Here is a 14,780-nt window from a genome sequence, read left to right on the forward strand (position 1 = left end):
CCGGCAACTCTTGCGTCAACATGGCACCACACGAGCCGATAGTCATCTCCGATTCGGACTCGGATACGCTCAGCGAGTCGGAAAGGCCTATTCTTCAGCCAGCAGCCAAGGCGAAGGCAACGAACTTCCAGTCGCAACACAAGAATGACGAGACCAACGGCGTCGGAGCTGCATCGCTCCTTGCCAGCGGGGCGTCGTCGCAGACGGAGGCAGAGGTGGGGTCGATCAGTAGCTCATCTGCTGGACCACCATCTGGTCTGCTAGGCCTTCTGCCGGATCGAAGGCAGCTTGAACGCGAAAGGATGGAGCGTGCTCGAAAGCGAAGGAGGGATCAAAACCTGCCTAGCAGCTCAAGCGAGGATGACGAGCCGAAGCGGGCGAAGATGAGCGCCGCCTTCCAGGAAGAGACAGCAAGTCGACCATCGTCGTCTCTGGTAGTACGTGCCGAGGCTTCGGGCACGCACTTCAAGTCAGCTCCTTCAAGCTCGAAGCAGGCACTTCCTGCCCAAGCATCCAGCACGTCGTTCTCGAAAGCAACGGACCCTATCGAACGATCAAGCAGATTCTGGTCAGGGACAGTGAAGTACGGCTACAATAAGCATGCAGGCAAATCTCTCGCTGGTGTATCGATCTCGCAAATGCTGCTTCCCGCGACCGCGTCGAGCAGGAACGGCCTTCAACTCGCCGTCCTCGCCACGTACGATCTGCGCATTGATTGGCTTTACTCGCTCTTTCCGCGAGGATTGCCGGTCACGCTCGTCGTGCCCCCACCCAAAGAGGACTACCGGACTGATCCAGCAGTGGCTCGGCCTGGCCTACATCCGAGTGAGATTTTCGATGGCTTCTCTCGCTGTCCCGGCTGGCAGATCTGCGTCCCAAACAAGCCGAAGGGCGGGTGGTTGACGCAACATATGAAGTATTTGTTCCTAGTGCATCAGGACTTCCTTCGCGTCGCGATTCTGTCAGGCAACCTGAACGAGATCGATTGGGACCGGATCGAGAACACGGCGTATATTCAAGACTTTCACCTCCTCGCAGACGCGCCAAAGATCGCAGGTCCAGGCAGCGCGAGAAACGATTTCAAAGCGCAGCTTGTTCGCGTGCTGCGCTCCCTCAGCATGCCCACTTCGCATGCGATCTACGCTGCGTTGGACCGATTCGACTTTTCACAAGCAACGCGAGCGCGCATCGTTGCGAGCTGGCCGGAGAGATCGAGTTTAGCAGAATGGGATCGAATCGAGACGCAGGGTCTCGGTCGACTTGGCAAGGTGGTTCGAGATTTTGGAATGAAGCCATCACGGCAGGGATCGATCGAGCTGGAGTGTCAAGGCTCAAGTCTCGCCAATCACGATATCAAATGGATCGAGCACTTCCACCTGCTCGCGTCCGGTGTCAATCCTCGAGGCCTATTACCTCTGAAGGGCAAAACCAACGAAACGCACTCGGAGTACTTCCGTGCCTCTGGTCGAAAGGTCGGCACCCTGCCGCCGATCAAGATCTGCTTTCCAAGCCACAGATACGTCGAGGAGCGCACCGTGGAAGGTCCCTTGGGGGCACTGAGCTTCTTCGGTAAGGCAGAAACATTCGCGAGCTCATCGTAAGTCGTCACACGCACACCCAGCCTGCACGAAAAAGTGGATACAGCTGACATGATGTTTGAGATGTGCAGGATCAAGACTCTATACCACAGCCCGCAGAGCCGGCGCGGCGACATCATGATCCACGCCAAGTCGATTCTCGCACTCACCGCCGATGGCATCGCCGTCGTCAACAAGGCCTTTGTGGACGCATCCGACCCGTATATCTCTGGCAAGACGTCAGGCCCAACGTTGAATCCGCAAGAATGGTCGCCGAAACAAGACGAGCAACCCATCGGGTGGACCTACCTCGGCAGCTCCAACTTCACTCGCGCTGCGCACGGCAACATTAGCGGCACCGCCGCAAAGCCCACTATGAGTAGTCTCAATTGGGAGCTGTAAGTTTGCCTACCCACCCTGCGACAATGCTAGAAGAGAAAAGCTGACTCGATCGGTGTTGTTGATTCGGGTGCGAAGTGGCGTCGTGCTGCCGATCTACGCTTCTGAGGTTGAAGCATTCGGCGTTCAGGCGGAAAGTTTGAGACCCGTCGTGTATCATCGCCCGCTGCAAGGGTATGCCCGGGAGGACACGCCTTGGGTGAGTACGATGGCTGGCGACAAGGTAGCGTCGTGGGTGAACGATCGCTGACCATTCTACTGTATCTGACATTGATGTGGAACAGGACAACGCTTCTGCACGAGCTCTGCTTTGAGCGACGACGCTTGCTGACGACCCTCGAGCAATTCAGATCCTCTCACAAGCCAACCCGAGAAGCGATGTGATGAGAATGCTTAAGATGAATGCGAATGCAAAGAGTGTACAAGGGCTGAACAGTACAAAGGATGGTCCAGGAAATCATCACACGGCCATCTTTCCAACCCCATTCGCCACATCCTCTTCATCCTCGGAAATCCCCGCCCTTTCGTCCTCATCCTGTCTCCCCTGCTCCCAATCCTTGTTCATGTACTGCTCCAAATCAAACTCGCCAGCATCATCGTCGTCCTCGTCGATAAACATGTCCGGATTCAAGCTGAACATCTCCCTTCCGCTCAGGCCGGCCATCTTGTTGGCTGCGGCCTGCGCCTCCTTTTTCTTCTTGAGCATCTCGTGTTCGGCCTGTTTCTTGTCCATTCTCTCCTTTTTCCATTTGGCAAAGCTGTCGGCGGTGACGGGGGTGAGGTTGGAGCCGAGTTTGTGGCGTTCGGTTTCGAGGAAGTCCTCCAAACTGATCTCGTTTGCCCGTTCGAGAGCCTCTAGCTCCTTCTTTTGGGATTTGAGTACGAATCCTGGCGGCAAGCGATGACGATACATGCACTTCTCGCCACCATTCGGACATTCCCAGAACCAACCGTACTTGCCATCCTCCACCGCCTGCAGGAAGAACTTGCACACCTTGTCCGTGGTGGATTTCGGATTGCCATGCTTGGACAGGATGACGTCGTTCAACTTGGCATCGTCCCACTTGTCCATGGTGTCCAGCTTTTTCTCTTCGTCTTCATCGCGCATGTCGGTGTACAGATCCTTCTTCTCCGTCTTCCTCCCTGCATCATTTGAATGACCGTATTTGCATCTGGTACCCTTATCGCATCGACCCGCTTTCCAAAAGGCACACGTCACCGTTTTGGGATCCACCCCAAAAGGCACTTTGGGTTGGATGATGTTGAACAACGGATCGGCCGCAATCTCCTTCGCCGCTTGCGCTGCCGCTTTTTTGTCCTGCTCCTTCTGCTTCTCGCGGGCTAGTTGCTCTTTGGATTTGCCGGCTGTCTTCTGTTGTTGTTGGATGAGTGCGACCGTCTTTTGCCCCTTGCCTCCCTTTTTGTTCTTCATACCAAACGTCTTATCGATCGTGACTTTGGAGCCGCCCCCTTGCTTGTCTTTGCCTTTGGGTGGCATGTTGGGCTATGTGATGGGGTGGGTGCGAGGGAGATTGGTGAGGGGTTTGTGGCGGAGACGCGCGAGCTGAACGTCGAGTGCCAAGTGCAATGGAGACGTCGTGCTTCCGAGTGCGAGGTGGGTGTCACTCCGCGACTGTACTGCGGTTTCGATCGCTTGCTCGAGCTAAGAGTTGAGCGATCTGCCAATGCTGCTCAAAGGTATGCTGTGTAGAGAGTGCTGCTGAGCCTGATGTCGTATGGAGCTGCTCGAGGATGCGCTGTTTGTCGAGGTGTGCTGGGGATGATGCTGAACGGTGATGGTGAGCAGGTGAAACGGAAGATGGAGCAAGAAAAAGTCGTGTGCCAAAGTCTTCTCGCTCAATTCCAACTGCTTCGCTCAGCTTCAAACGCACTACAAATTTGGCCGGCCTGGGGTAATGACGGTTTGAAAATTTTCTATTCAGAGGTACACCAGATCGGGCTCGACGCCCGATCAGAGACACCGTCATCCTGCATCTTCGCTCGACGACTCGACGTGCTTGTGAAACCACGTCTTGCACTTCAGATGGCACCACAGCAACCCCAAAGAAGATGATATCAGATGCATGACATTGCGCGATCGAACCAGCATCCAAAGGCCAAAGAGCGAATGAAGTCGAGATGCGAGAGAAACCCCGTGAAAAATGTGCGTGAATGATGAGAAAGAAGAGAAGCTGCTGCGAAATGTATTGTCCTTTTGGGCAGATTGTTCATACGTCGATCTCACCATCCTCGCGTCGGAGCTCAGACATGGGGCTGAGACCGGACGCAGATGGCGAGCCTTGACGGGAAGGGGTGCGTGTCGCGGGGGCGACGAGCAACCCGGACTCGATGGTGGTCATGTCCGTGATCGAGTGGACGCGGCTGAGCGAGGCGCTGAAGAGACCGGGTCGGGCATGACGTTCGCCGAGAGGTGAGCTGGGTCCGCTTGGTGAGAGGATGCCAGCGGGGCCGACGCTGCTCGCCATCACGCTGCCGCCGGGAGTGATGGCGCCGGAGCGAGTTGAGAGGGTCGCTGATGTGAGGCGGTGGCCAAGGACGGGCGTGGGCGCTCGACTGGAGGTGCGTGATGCGGGGCGCGAGATGGCCGCGCCGGTGGTCATGCCCGTGAAGGTGGGCGAGGCTGGTCGAGATATCCGGACCATGGTAGGAGTCGTAGCGCCTCTCCTAGATGCGATACGTGCACTGTGGCCAAGTCCGCCGTCGGATCCAGCGCCATCTCGGCTGATGGGCAGACTTGAATCGCGCTTCTTGCTCCGCGGCTTGCGTCGTGATGACAGAGATGGGAACGTCGACGTCAATGCGAATGCCAATCGACGCGCTGGCCAGCCCAATGCACCCACGACACCCGCGTTAGCTCGTTTGCGCGACGCTGTCCTCGAGCCACCACGACCCGCAGATCCACTCGAACCACTGCTGCTCTCTTCCGAGCTGCCTTCCGCATTGAAGCCAAATTCAGCCTCCATGGTCGGACTGTAACTCTTGAATTCGGCTCGCTTGCCGAGCTTGGACCAGAAGCCGCTTTTTGAGGCGTCACCAGCTGCTTCCTCCATGTTGGCGAGAACATAGTCGCCACGACTGGTGCGCTTCGAGCTGCAGAAGCCTCCCAGCGTGCCGAGAGGGGGCGGAAGCATGTCCTTCATGGCTGCACGCCTGCGGCTGGCCCGTGGACCGCGACCTCGGGTGCAAACACAAGTGAGGAGCAAGATTAGGAAAGCAGCGACCATGATGATGAGGGAGATTGGGCTGACATGCCTGGCTGTCTCGCCTAGAGCTGGAGGGAATGCGGAGCCCTCGCCGGTAGTGGGCCACTTGGGTCGGAAAGGATCCCATTTGCCGAGCTTGGGGTTGGTCTTGCTAAGCTCGTCAAAGGGAGACGGCAGCGACCCTGGCGCTGGAGGAATGTCGCGACTGGCCTCGAGGACAGCCTTGCCCAGTGTCCAGCTGACCGAGAAGCCATTGATGTCGTTGACACTCTGGAAGAGATTCTTCTGTTCACCTTTGTCGTTGGCCTGATCTGCATGATCGGTGCCATCACCGGCACCTTTGTGGTCGACAATGCGTGGGATGCCGATGCCCTCGTGAAGCACGGTGACCATCCAAGCTGCCTTGAAGCACTGGGTCTGCAGACGGCTGAGTTGCACCTCGGGACCGAAAAGATCGCCGGCGTCGAGATGCTTCTTGAGGTCCGCCCAGGGCTTCTCGCAGAAGCCCTCGGCGGCCTTTTGAAAGTCGACAAAGTCGTACACACCACCGAGGCCGAACACGTCGTGAGAGCTGAACCAGTACTCGGAAACGCCGATAAAGTGGTTGACGCTAAAATCGATCTTGGGCACATGGACACCGTGGAAGAGGCAGGGCGGCTTGTCGCAGACCGCCTCCTTGTCCAAGAGAGGGTGCATCGACTCGAGGCAGGCGGTGAAGTTGCCGGCACCCATGAGCGAGAGATCGGTCTTGCCACCGACGTTGACGTTGGCGAGCTGCAATCCGTTGGGCAGACAGGGGTCGGACAAGGTGTGGCTAGTCTCGTGCGCCTTGACTGCCCCGGATTGGAGCAGGTCGATGTAGCGGTCCCTGGCCTTGTTGGTGCCGTATCCAAGGAAGGTGGTGACAAAGACCTTATGCGAGACCTCGGTGCCGTCGAGCATGCGGAGTGGCACGGTGGTGAGATCGGCTTCGGCGGCAGCGCCGTCTCCCTGGAGCGCCTTTTTGCTGGGCTCGAAGGCGATCTGAGTGCTAGCGCCGCCCATGTCAAGGAAACCGAAGGTGGATTTGCCCTCCATGATGTCGGTCTCGCCATCCAGAGAGGCCTTCTTGCCACGGATGTGAAAGCCGTCCATGAGATAATTGACCGAGATCCAGCCGAGCAAGCCTTCCTCTTCACCGCTGATGACCTGTACATGCTCTTCGCATCCTCCGCCATCGAGGCTGAAGCGAGTGTGTTCGCGAATGTAGCGGCAAGTTTCGAAGAGAACGGACGTGCGTTGCTGGTCTGGAAGCAATCGCATGCCTGCTGTGGCCATCACGTAGATAGGGGTGTCGGCCCAAGCGGATGGGGGAACGATCTTTTCGGCATGGTCGAGCAAACCTTTGAGATAGTTGCCTACTTCGGCTGGGCGATCGCCAAAGGAGGACAGGCCAGGTTCAACTTTGTGGCTCCAATCTACACCCGAGTTCTCCCAAGTACCCTTTTCGACCTTGGGAAGGACCTTGGCATCCAGGCCTTTGCTGGCTCGCAAAGCTCGTTCCAACTTGGGATCCTTCCATGAGTAGACCTGCATTCGCGAGCCCGAGGAGCCAGCATCGATGAGAACGGCATATTTTCGACCTTCGAGCCAAGAAGCTGGTGCGTCGAGCTGTGCCGCGCCAGGAACGGCATCCTTGAGTGGCGATTCGTTGAGCTTGGAGCCCGGCTTGGGCTTGTTGGTCTTGGCTGCGGCATTCCAGGTGTAGGCGTCGGCGATGTTTTCCCGCCTTGATGGGTGGTTGGACTGTGAAGAGCGCCTCTGCTGCTGTTGTGAAGTTTGCAGAACCTGGGCACGCTGACGTCGCTTGACGGGCGTGTTGAAGGTATAGGCGCCGTATGGCTGGGATGAGGATCCCTGTATTGAGTAGCTCATTGTCGTTGGATGGAGAGTGCAAGTTGCGAGGTGCGAGGCAGAGGAGACGAGGGCAGGGATGCCACGAGCCGTGCGGAGGTGACCTTTACTCCTGCATGCGTAACGAGTGGCCCAATTGGTACGAGTCGATGAAGGCGTAGGTGTGTCCAGAAGGAGAGGCGTTGTGTGACACTAACGAGCGGATGCGCCTGGAACGCGCGCAGCGGTGCTTTGAATGTGTTGTCAAGGTCCGCAGTGATGATGATATGAGCAGTGCTGCGACGGGAGAAAGTCGTTGATGTTGCAGACGGTGGGAATGAGATGGAGAGGTGCAAGAAGACAGGATGGCCAGTGGAAGCCTCTGTGCGTGGATGATCTGGAAGTCGAAGAGGCCGGGATTCAGCCTGCAACAGCGCTACACGGCGCGGGATAGAGTGTGTGCGTGTGTGGCGGCTGTCGTGCTGTGCTGCGCTGCGCTGTGCGGTGCCGTGAAATTGCGCTGCTCTGGCACAGTCGAAATTTCGAAAAATCCTCAAGAAGGTCGTTAAATGACGAGAAAAATAAATAATCAAGCGCGAGCGGTGCGAGCGACGCGGCGGCGGCTCATCACGCTCCGACAAAGGCGCGGGACAGCCCAGTTGTGCTGCAGCAGCTCGCCGAGGATAGGGTGAACGTGGGGGACAACCAAGTCACTGCCTCGCTGTTGTCCAAGCCAGTCAGCCATCCTACCACCTACTACGAGGCATCGCGCTCCCTTGCACCTCTTGCTTCTTGATGTTGACGCCATAGTCGGCAGACATTGCTGTGAGATGTCACCTCAGTGACGAGTGCTCTTGTTTCGACGCTTGATAGGGTCGGTGGATGACTCTTGAGGCATTTGCGATTTGTGAGCACGGCGACAACTCCGAGAGAGAGAGAGGATATAAGAGAGAGGGCCGCTGCAGACATGAAATTCCATCATTCAACGCGGGGAGCGCTCTTTCTGAGCTCTTCCTGTTCCCATGTCTCAGATCTTCGCTGCTCCGTGGCATCGTTGCTCCTCGCCTCCTTCGCTGTCTATTATTATCATCATCGCAGAGACTGGCACTTCATCACCAATTCAAGACAGAAGGTCTAATTGCTCTGGGATCGTGCTGTTTGTTGCCCATTCATCAGGCTACAGAGCTGTTCCATCTGCGTCAATACTGGTAAAGATGGCGACATGGATTGACGCAGTGCATCTCGTGTCGGTTTGCGATAAGCTTGTCTATGGTGCTGTACCTTTTCACGCTGTACACAGGAGAGGTAGAGTTTGGTTCCTGTATTGCCACTAACCGAAGGGATTCGCATATTGCATGCGTTGCCTCGCGATCCTTCTCACCTGACGCAACTTGCCTCCCTAGCCGAGGTGCTTCTGCATCGATCCGCAAGTCGCCGTAGACTCGCTCCCATCTCTTGATCGCAAGCCACGCTTTTTTTTTCTTCTTGACAAGGACGTGGCACATTCAAGCGAAGGTCCGTCTAGCTGCAATCGGATTGAGATGCGGCAATGATTCGAGGGATACTGGATCGCCTTGAGCCGCCTTCCACAGTCGATCGTTCGGAAGAGGACCAGCGTGCAGGCGTCGACACTCCTTTGAGCCCATCGGAAGAGGGACTAGAGTTCAATGTATCACTCGATGATCCTATCGCTCTAGACTAACCAGATGGAGACGGGGATGGCGGGGCAATCTGTACACAGCCCTCGCGGGGCTATTGTCCATACCCCGGCGTCTTTCATTGGCCAGGCAGGCACCCTCACACGTGCGATCCGCCAATTTGCAATTGCCGTTCGACATACGGCTTGCCGATGGCGATCGTCGTTCTGCTGATACGGACATTTGCGGAGAGATCGTTCTCATGCGTGCTCCTGGACGGCGCTAGCGACTGACCTTGTTTTTGAGCTGGGTTTGAAATATGAGGACGTCATCGTTGCAAGCTTCTGGCTGCGTCCACGTTGCAAGCCAAATTAGTATCTGAATTGTCATCCTCTCTTGGCAACATGTGCTCATCAGAGCTTACTCGTGGGGTTGGGTAGAACGGTTGTCCGGTCCGAGGAGATTAGGACGACCCACGATCAGCCTGAAGAACGTCGCCAGGACGACATTGTCCTCCTCGGGAAAAGCCGACAAGCTGGACAGATCGGGTCAGTGCTCATTGCAATCCAGATTGCGTACAGATCAGCGTCGCCGGACTATTTGTTTGTTCTGACCGCCTTGGCCCGACATCCGGCATGAAGCTAGCTGCGCCTCTACGATCCAAGCGTTGGGCGCGGTCGAGATCGACATTGCATCCCAGAAGGTTCGCTCTCATAGTCGACTATTGTCTCGAGCACAACCACGCAGCTCGAGATGCAGCTAAAGGACGCCCCTGAAAGTGCATGTCCAGTTCCGCGGCTCACTGCCGCAGTGAAAGAGAGGATCCGAGCCTCGCTCGATCGAAGCGACGGATCGTGTTCGCGATCAGGAGAAGGTTTCGTGCTCTCGGCCCGGCACCAACACCATCTCGGATGGCATCGTCTTCTAGAGAGACAGATCCTACCGAGGTGGCCGAGCGGGTGGTGACCTAGACGCTTTCTCTGTCGCCTGCTGAAACCGACAAGAACACCGGATTGATTCAATACAAACAGAAAGTGAAGCTTTGTGAATTGGACGCAAGCTCTGACGAAAGCCTCAATTTAATCCCGACTCAAGTCAGGATACAAACTTTGCTTAGCTTGCTTAGAACGCGCTAAAAAGATGATTTCGAGATTTTGAATTTGGAACCCAATTTCAGGGTGCCCGCCGCCGCTGCTTGCTTCGTGCTGCTTGCCTTGCGCTGGCTGCTGGTTGCTTCCCCTAAGGTACGCAAGACGACCCCCACACGCGTCCTCTCACAGACAGACAGACACACGGTTGCTCAAGCAAACTCGCACTTGGTGAGCGCTGTACCAAGCTCACTCTGTGTGTGTCCGGCGTGTGCGGTGTGATTTCGGCTTTGAACTCGCGGTTGTTGCCCCTGGATTCGTGATTCGCTTCCGACCGACACACTCAATCTTGTTTTCCTTTCCTTTCCTCCCACCTCTCACCTCCCTGTTCGCCATCGCCTCTCTTCACCTCCATCACCGCCCATTTGCAAGCAGACGACGCTGCTCTTCTTCCGGCTCCTCTCCGACCATTTCCAATTACTTCGGGTCGTCTCTCACCTTACATTTCGATACCTTGGCCGGTTAAACTTCTCGCAACCCTGCAACGCGCCTGCACCCATCTCGACTTCCTCTAGGCAGCATCCGGGACACAAGCCATCGTTTCCTCACCACGGCATCCAACGAAGGATCGTCATTCATAGCATCCGCAGCTCTTGATCAAAGCAGATCAGATCATCCGGACCCAGTATCCCAGACATTGCACCACAGCAGATTCGAGACTCGTTTCTTCATCGCGTATCGACTGTGACTTTCAGCATCCCTTGTCGCCTTTCTGCATCCCATCAGGGTCCACAATCGGTCGCTCTCCGAATCAGCATCAGGACGTTCCGAACATACAATGTCAAAGGCACAGTTCCTGCGCGAGTACAAGCTCGTCGTCGTCGGCGGTGGTGGTGTGGGCAAATCGGCGTTGACCATCCAATTCATCCAGAGCCACTTCGTAGACGAGTACGACCCAACAATCGAGGATTCATACCGCAAGCAATGCGTCATTGACGAGGAGGTGGCGTTGCTCGACGTGTTGGATACGGCCGGTCAGGAGGAGTACAGGTAAGTTTGCACACAGGCGACACTGTCATTCTAGCGCGGCCATACTGACACTGTGATGTTGCGCCGTTGCGTTCCGTTCTACAGCGCGATGAGGGAACAATACATGCGAACAGGCGAAGGCTTCTTGCTAGTATACAGCATCACATCGCGCAATTCGTTTGACGAGATCTCGACGTTCCACCAGCAGATCCTGCGGGTCAAGGACAAGGATTCGTTCCCCGTCATTGTGGTGGCCAACAAGTGCGATCTCGAGTACGAGCGTCAGGTGGGCAGCAACGAAGGGCGCGAGCTGGCAAAACACTTTGGGTGCCGTTTCATCGAGACATCAGCCAAGCAACGCATCAATGTCGACGAGGCATTCAGCAACCTGGTGCGCGAGATTAGGAGATACAACAAGGAGCAGACGGCAGGCCGACCGGGCGCAACTGGCGCCCCAAGTGGCGCAGGCGGCATGGAACGCTTCCAGACAGAGGAGGACTCGCATTCGGGCGGATGCTGCAAGGGTTGCGTCGTGCTCTAGTGCACAGTCCAAGGGCCTGTTTCTTGGTATGGTCTGCAGCACACCTCATGTTCTTGTCTCTCGCTCTCTCGCTCTCTCTTTGCTTGCTTTCTTTCAAAACGACTCCACTCGCACTCGGTAGTCGATGATATCCCACTCCAGTAGACAATGCAACTGTTGCGCGACACAAACGGTGTGATGCAGATCGCAATTTGGTTTGGTATAGTGTGAAGTCGATCCGCGGCTGTTAGGAGCACCATGCAGATCTGGGACCCAGCGAGCGACGAGCGCTTCGATGGGCACTAGATCCAAGAGTCGGTGTTGTTGTCGTCGATTCGCGGATCTCGTGAGCCACGTGATCAAAATAACATGGCACCAGAGACAGAGAAAATCTACCAGAGCTCGAAAATTCAGCTTGGACGCGCCTTGAGCAAAACACGCTCGAGTGTTGGACTCTGGCCCTGGCTGAAATCTTGAGCGCCGCTCAAACCCTGCATCATCGCTTCGAGGCATGGCACAACACGCGCGCAGCTTCCTGACCTCTCCTCACCACCACAGTCCACCTCTGTTCCCATCGCCCTGCTGTCCAACAACCACCGGAGATATCGACAAGGGTCCCCTCAGCGTCCGCCTACTTACTCTATCACCCACCGCCCTCGACGACCAGCAGGCCACGTTGTCACACCACAAGGCTTGCACATCGGCAACATGGCTCCCTCTCGCGCCTTGTTCAGCTCGTCCTCGGCCTCGTCGCGCCACGTCAACAAAGCGCGTCCCGCCTCGGACGACGAGGACCTCTTCGATGGCGACGCCTCGTACCACCGGGTCAAAAAGTCCTCCGCCCTATCCTCCAAGTCGAGCGCGCACAAGTCGTCCTCCACCTCGGCACCTCGCTCCAAACGACCGTTGGAAGAGGAGGAAGTGCGTGCTGTCAAGAAGCCTGCCACGAACAAGCGACACGACGACGGCTCCGACAACGAAGCGATCTCTTCGCTCTCGGACGAGCTGCTGACCGAGCGTCGGGCCTACGACGAGTGGGTGGACAAGAAGCTCTCCAAACTCACCTCCAAACGCGAGCAGATGCTGGAAGAGCGACTCGACCGCATCCGTGCCGAACGGGACGAGATTCAATCCCAATACGATGAGCTACGCCAACTACGCACTACTGCACCCGAAGAAGCACTCGACGAGTTCAAAAAGACCGCCGAAGCCCGCTACCGTCACGACAAGGATCTGATCAATTCGTTGAAGGTCAAGATCGAAGCGGCGGAAAAACGAGCCTCCGAAGCAGCAGGCGGGACGGTGGGAGATCGAAGTGTGAGTATCCTCGATAAGAGCGTACGGGAGAGCGTGGCACCTGAAATGGAGGAGATGGAGAAACAACATCGTCGCGAACTGGCAGAGGCGATCAAGGTGCAAAAGAGACTCGAGGAAGAGGTGCGATCGTACAAGCTACAGTTGGAACAGGAGGTGGCACAGTCCAAAGCAACCAGGTCGATCAATAAGCCGAGCGAGACCGCTGCATCCACCTCGTTGGCCGCGATGGAGGACGAAAAGGCGGTACGCAAACTCTACGAGGATTTGACGGGACTGGTGATCACGGGTGTGGAATTGATTCAGCCCCCCTCGACGTTGAGGCGCTTCAAAGCGATTTTTGCCCAAGAGGACTACTATTCCGTGCTCATGGACCTCGAAGAGTCGACGAGCAAGATCGCGGGTGGCAACAAGACCAGGGATGACATTGTGTACGTGCCCAAGGTGGAGGAGGATCGGGATGGGGAGTTGTTGGGGAGCAAGACGGTGCCGCAGGCGTGGTTGGAGGCGTTACGCTTCGAGAGGGGGATGTTGTTCAAGTGGTATGAGAAGACGAGGAGGGCGCTGCAGACCGACGAGGCGAAGGAGAAGACCAGGGTGAGGGAGGAGAGGGCAAGGGCGAGAGGATGAGCGGTGATACGAGACGAATCGTGTTCCAGATGGAATGTTCATACCCCAGTTCCAGATGTGCTGCTCAGATTGATCTTGAGTGAGAGAAAAATGGCATTGCTATCGTTGCTCACACAGGCGATGCCCTTGTCAAGGGATCCGTAGTCTTGGTGACCCTCCAAACATCCCCAACCCGCACCACTCCCTCCTTCTCCCTCGGCACGCTCAGCATCCCGAAACACGGCTTGCCTTTCGCTGCTGCGACCTTGTCCACCTGCCTGTACTCCTGCAGCACTCTGTACGGCAAAAAGTTGTCCCTGACGCCTGTCTCCGGGTCGATGTTAGGCACCATGCATCTAGCGCATTTGGCAAGCATGTACATCCCCGCTCTTCCTTTGCCCTCCGCCTCACTGCCCATCGGAGCCTCTGCTTCGGAGGACGGAAAGAGCTCCGCTGCTGTCCATCCATCCTCCTCCCACGCCGACAAGGTGGTACTGGCACCGGGGGCATTATCGACGATGATGTTGGGGCGGAACCGCGTGATGGGAAGAGTGGAGAGCTCTTCTGGTGTCCAGTACTCGCGATTGACCGAAGGTGGGACCTTGTAGGCTTTCGCATCCGAGTCCGAGGTCATGGAGGGGTAGACCGAGGCGGTGAGGGTGGCTTGCACGTCGCGCAGGCTTTCAGCGGAAGCGACGAGGCAGGGGAAGAAGTCCTGGTATCGGAGCACTGCATCGTTCCACTCGACCTTGCCGTCTGGGTTGGTCGGTCCGCTTTCGCGTGGCGAAGGTCCCTTGCGGACGAGTCGGACGGACTTGCCAAAGTAGGCAGAGAGCTTCTCGTCCGCTTCTTTGGACACTGCATAGCCGTCGACGTAGGCGCCCCAGATGAAAATCCCGTCGACCACCTCGTACGTCTTCACTTCGTCCTCGCTCGGCTGCAGGGAGACTTCGACGGTCGAAGCAGCGACTCCCGTCTCGGACTGCGGGATCTCGATGGACAGCTTGTTCGCGTCGTGCTTGATGCGCGGATGGATGAGCACCATCTTGGGCAGCTCGCGCGCGGTGTAGAACTTTTTGGTGGTTGCATCGATGATGAGCCAGGTACGGTCGTACTGCAGACCCTGATGGTCGAACGGCGCTTCTTTGACGGAGGTTCCACGACACGACTTGATCGGGTGGATGAGGATCTGCGAGACGACCAGGTCTTTGGTGAGCGAGTCGGCGTGCGGCGTCGAGGCGGCCGAGTTGGACGAGACGAGCGCGTTCTGCAGCATGTCGGAGGTCGAGCTGAGGAACGCTCGGCCTGCTTGGGTGATGGCTTCCATTGTGGACGATAGCGTACGGTCTCGGGTCTGGAAGGAGAAGTATTGCGAGATGGTGACGGTCGGGAGGAAGGTGAACGAGTCATGGACTCAGCCTTTGTGGTCGAAACGCAGGGTCCAAAAATCGAGACGCCGAAATTGCCGTCACGTCCGTGCGCAATTGCTATCCCAGCTTTCTTCTCACCCA

At 56.7% G+C, this 14,780-nt stretch overlaps 6 protein-coding genes across 6 annotated transcripts; 3 read left to right on the forward strand and 3 right to left on the reverse strand.

The window, feature by feature from the left end:
* Positions 1–20: 20 nt before the first annotated feature.
* On the forward strand, positions 21–2,290 carry PSEUBRA_004294 (Tyrosyl-DNA phosphodiesterase I; the record flags this gene model as incomplete). Its single annotated transcript, XM_059465269.1, has 4 exons — positions 21–1,597; positions 1,670–1,975; positions 2,055–2,175; positions 2,261–2,290. The coding sequence occupies 4 exons, from the start codon at positions 21–23 to the stop codon at positions 2,288–2,290; spliced, it is 2,034 nt and encodes a 677-aa protein (XP_059320532.1).
* Positions 2,291–2,436: 146 nt separating this feature from the next.
* PSEUBRA_004295 (Zinc finger, CCCH-type) lies at positions 2,437–3,474 on the reverse strand (the record flags this gene model as incomplete). Its single annotated transcript, XM_016437849.1, has 1 exon — positions 2,437–3,474. One exon carries the CDS (start codon positions 3,472–3,474, stop codon positions 2,437–2,439), a length of 1,038 nt encoding a protein of 345 aa, XP_016291388.1.
* Positions 3,475–4,204: 730 nt separating this feature from the next.
* PSEUBRA_004296 (Nucleoside phosphatase GDA1/CD39) lies at positions 4,205–7,114 on the reverse strand (the record flags this gene model as incomplete). Its single annotated transcript, XM_016437839.1, has 1 exon — positions 4,205–7,114. One exon carries the CDS (start codon positions 7,112–7,114, stop codon positions 4,205–4,207), a length of 2,910 nt encoding a protein of 969 aa, XP_016291389.1.
* Positions 7,115–10,635: 3,521 nt separating this feature from the next.
* On the forward strand, positions 10,636–11,367 carry PSEUBRA_004297 (Small GTPase superfamily; the record flags this gene model as incomplete). The annotated part of the gene is made up of 2 exons (XM_016437835.1): positions 10,636–10,847; positions 10,932–11,367. The coding sequence occupies 2 exons, from the start codon at positions 10,636–10,638 to the stop codon at positions 11,365–11,367; spliced, it is 648 nt and encodes a 215-aa protein (XP_016291390.1).
* Positions 11,368–12,054: 687 nt separating this feature from the next.
* Positions 12,055–13,290, forward strand: PSEUBRA_004298 (uncharacterized protein; the record flags this gene model as incomplete). The annotated part of the gene is made up of 1 exon (XM_016437826.1): positions 12,055–13,290. One exon carries the CDS (start codon positions 12,055–12,057, stop codon positions 13,288–13,290), a length of 1,236 nt encoding a protein of 411 aa, XP_016291391.1.
* Positions 13,291–13,399: 109 nt separating this feature from the next.
* Positions 13,400–14,596, reverse strand: PSEUBRA_004299 (MOSC, N-terminal beta barrel; the record flags this gene model as incomplete). The annotated part of the gene is made up of 1 exon (XM_016437840.1): positions 13,400–14,596. The coding sequence occupies one exon, from the start codon at positions 14,594–14,596 to the stop codon at positions 13,400–13,402; it is 1,197 nt and encodes a 398-aa protein (XP_016291392.1).
* Between the last annotated feature and the right edge of the window lie 184 nt (positions 14,597–14,780).

The sequence above is a fragment of the Kalmanozyma brasiliensis genome (assembly GCF_000497045.1).
Source record: "Kalmanozyma brasiliensis GHG001 unplaced genomic scaffold PSEUBRA_SCAF3, whole genome shotgun sequence".
Lineage (NCBI taxonomy): Eukaryota > Fungi > Basidiomycota > Ustilaginomycetes > Ustilaginales > Kalmanozyma > Kalmanozyma brasiliensis.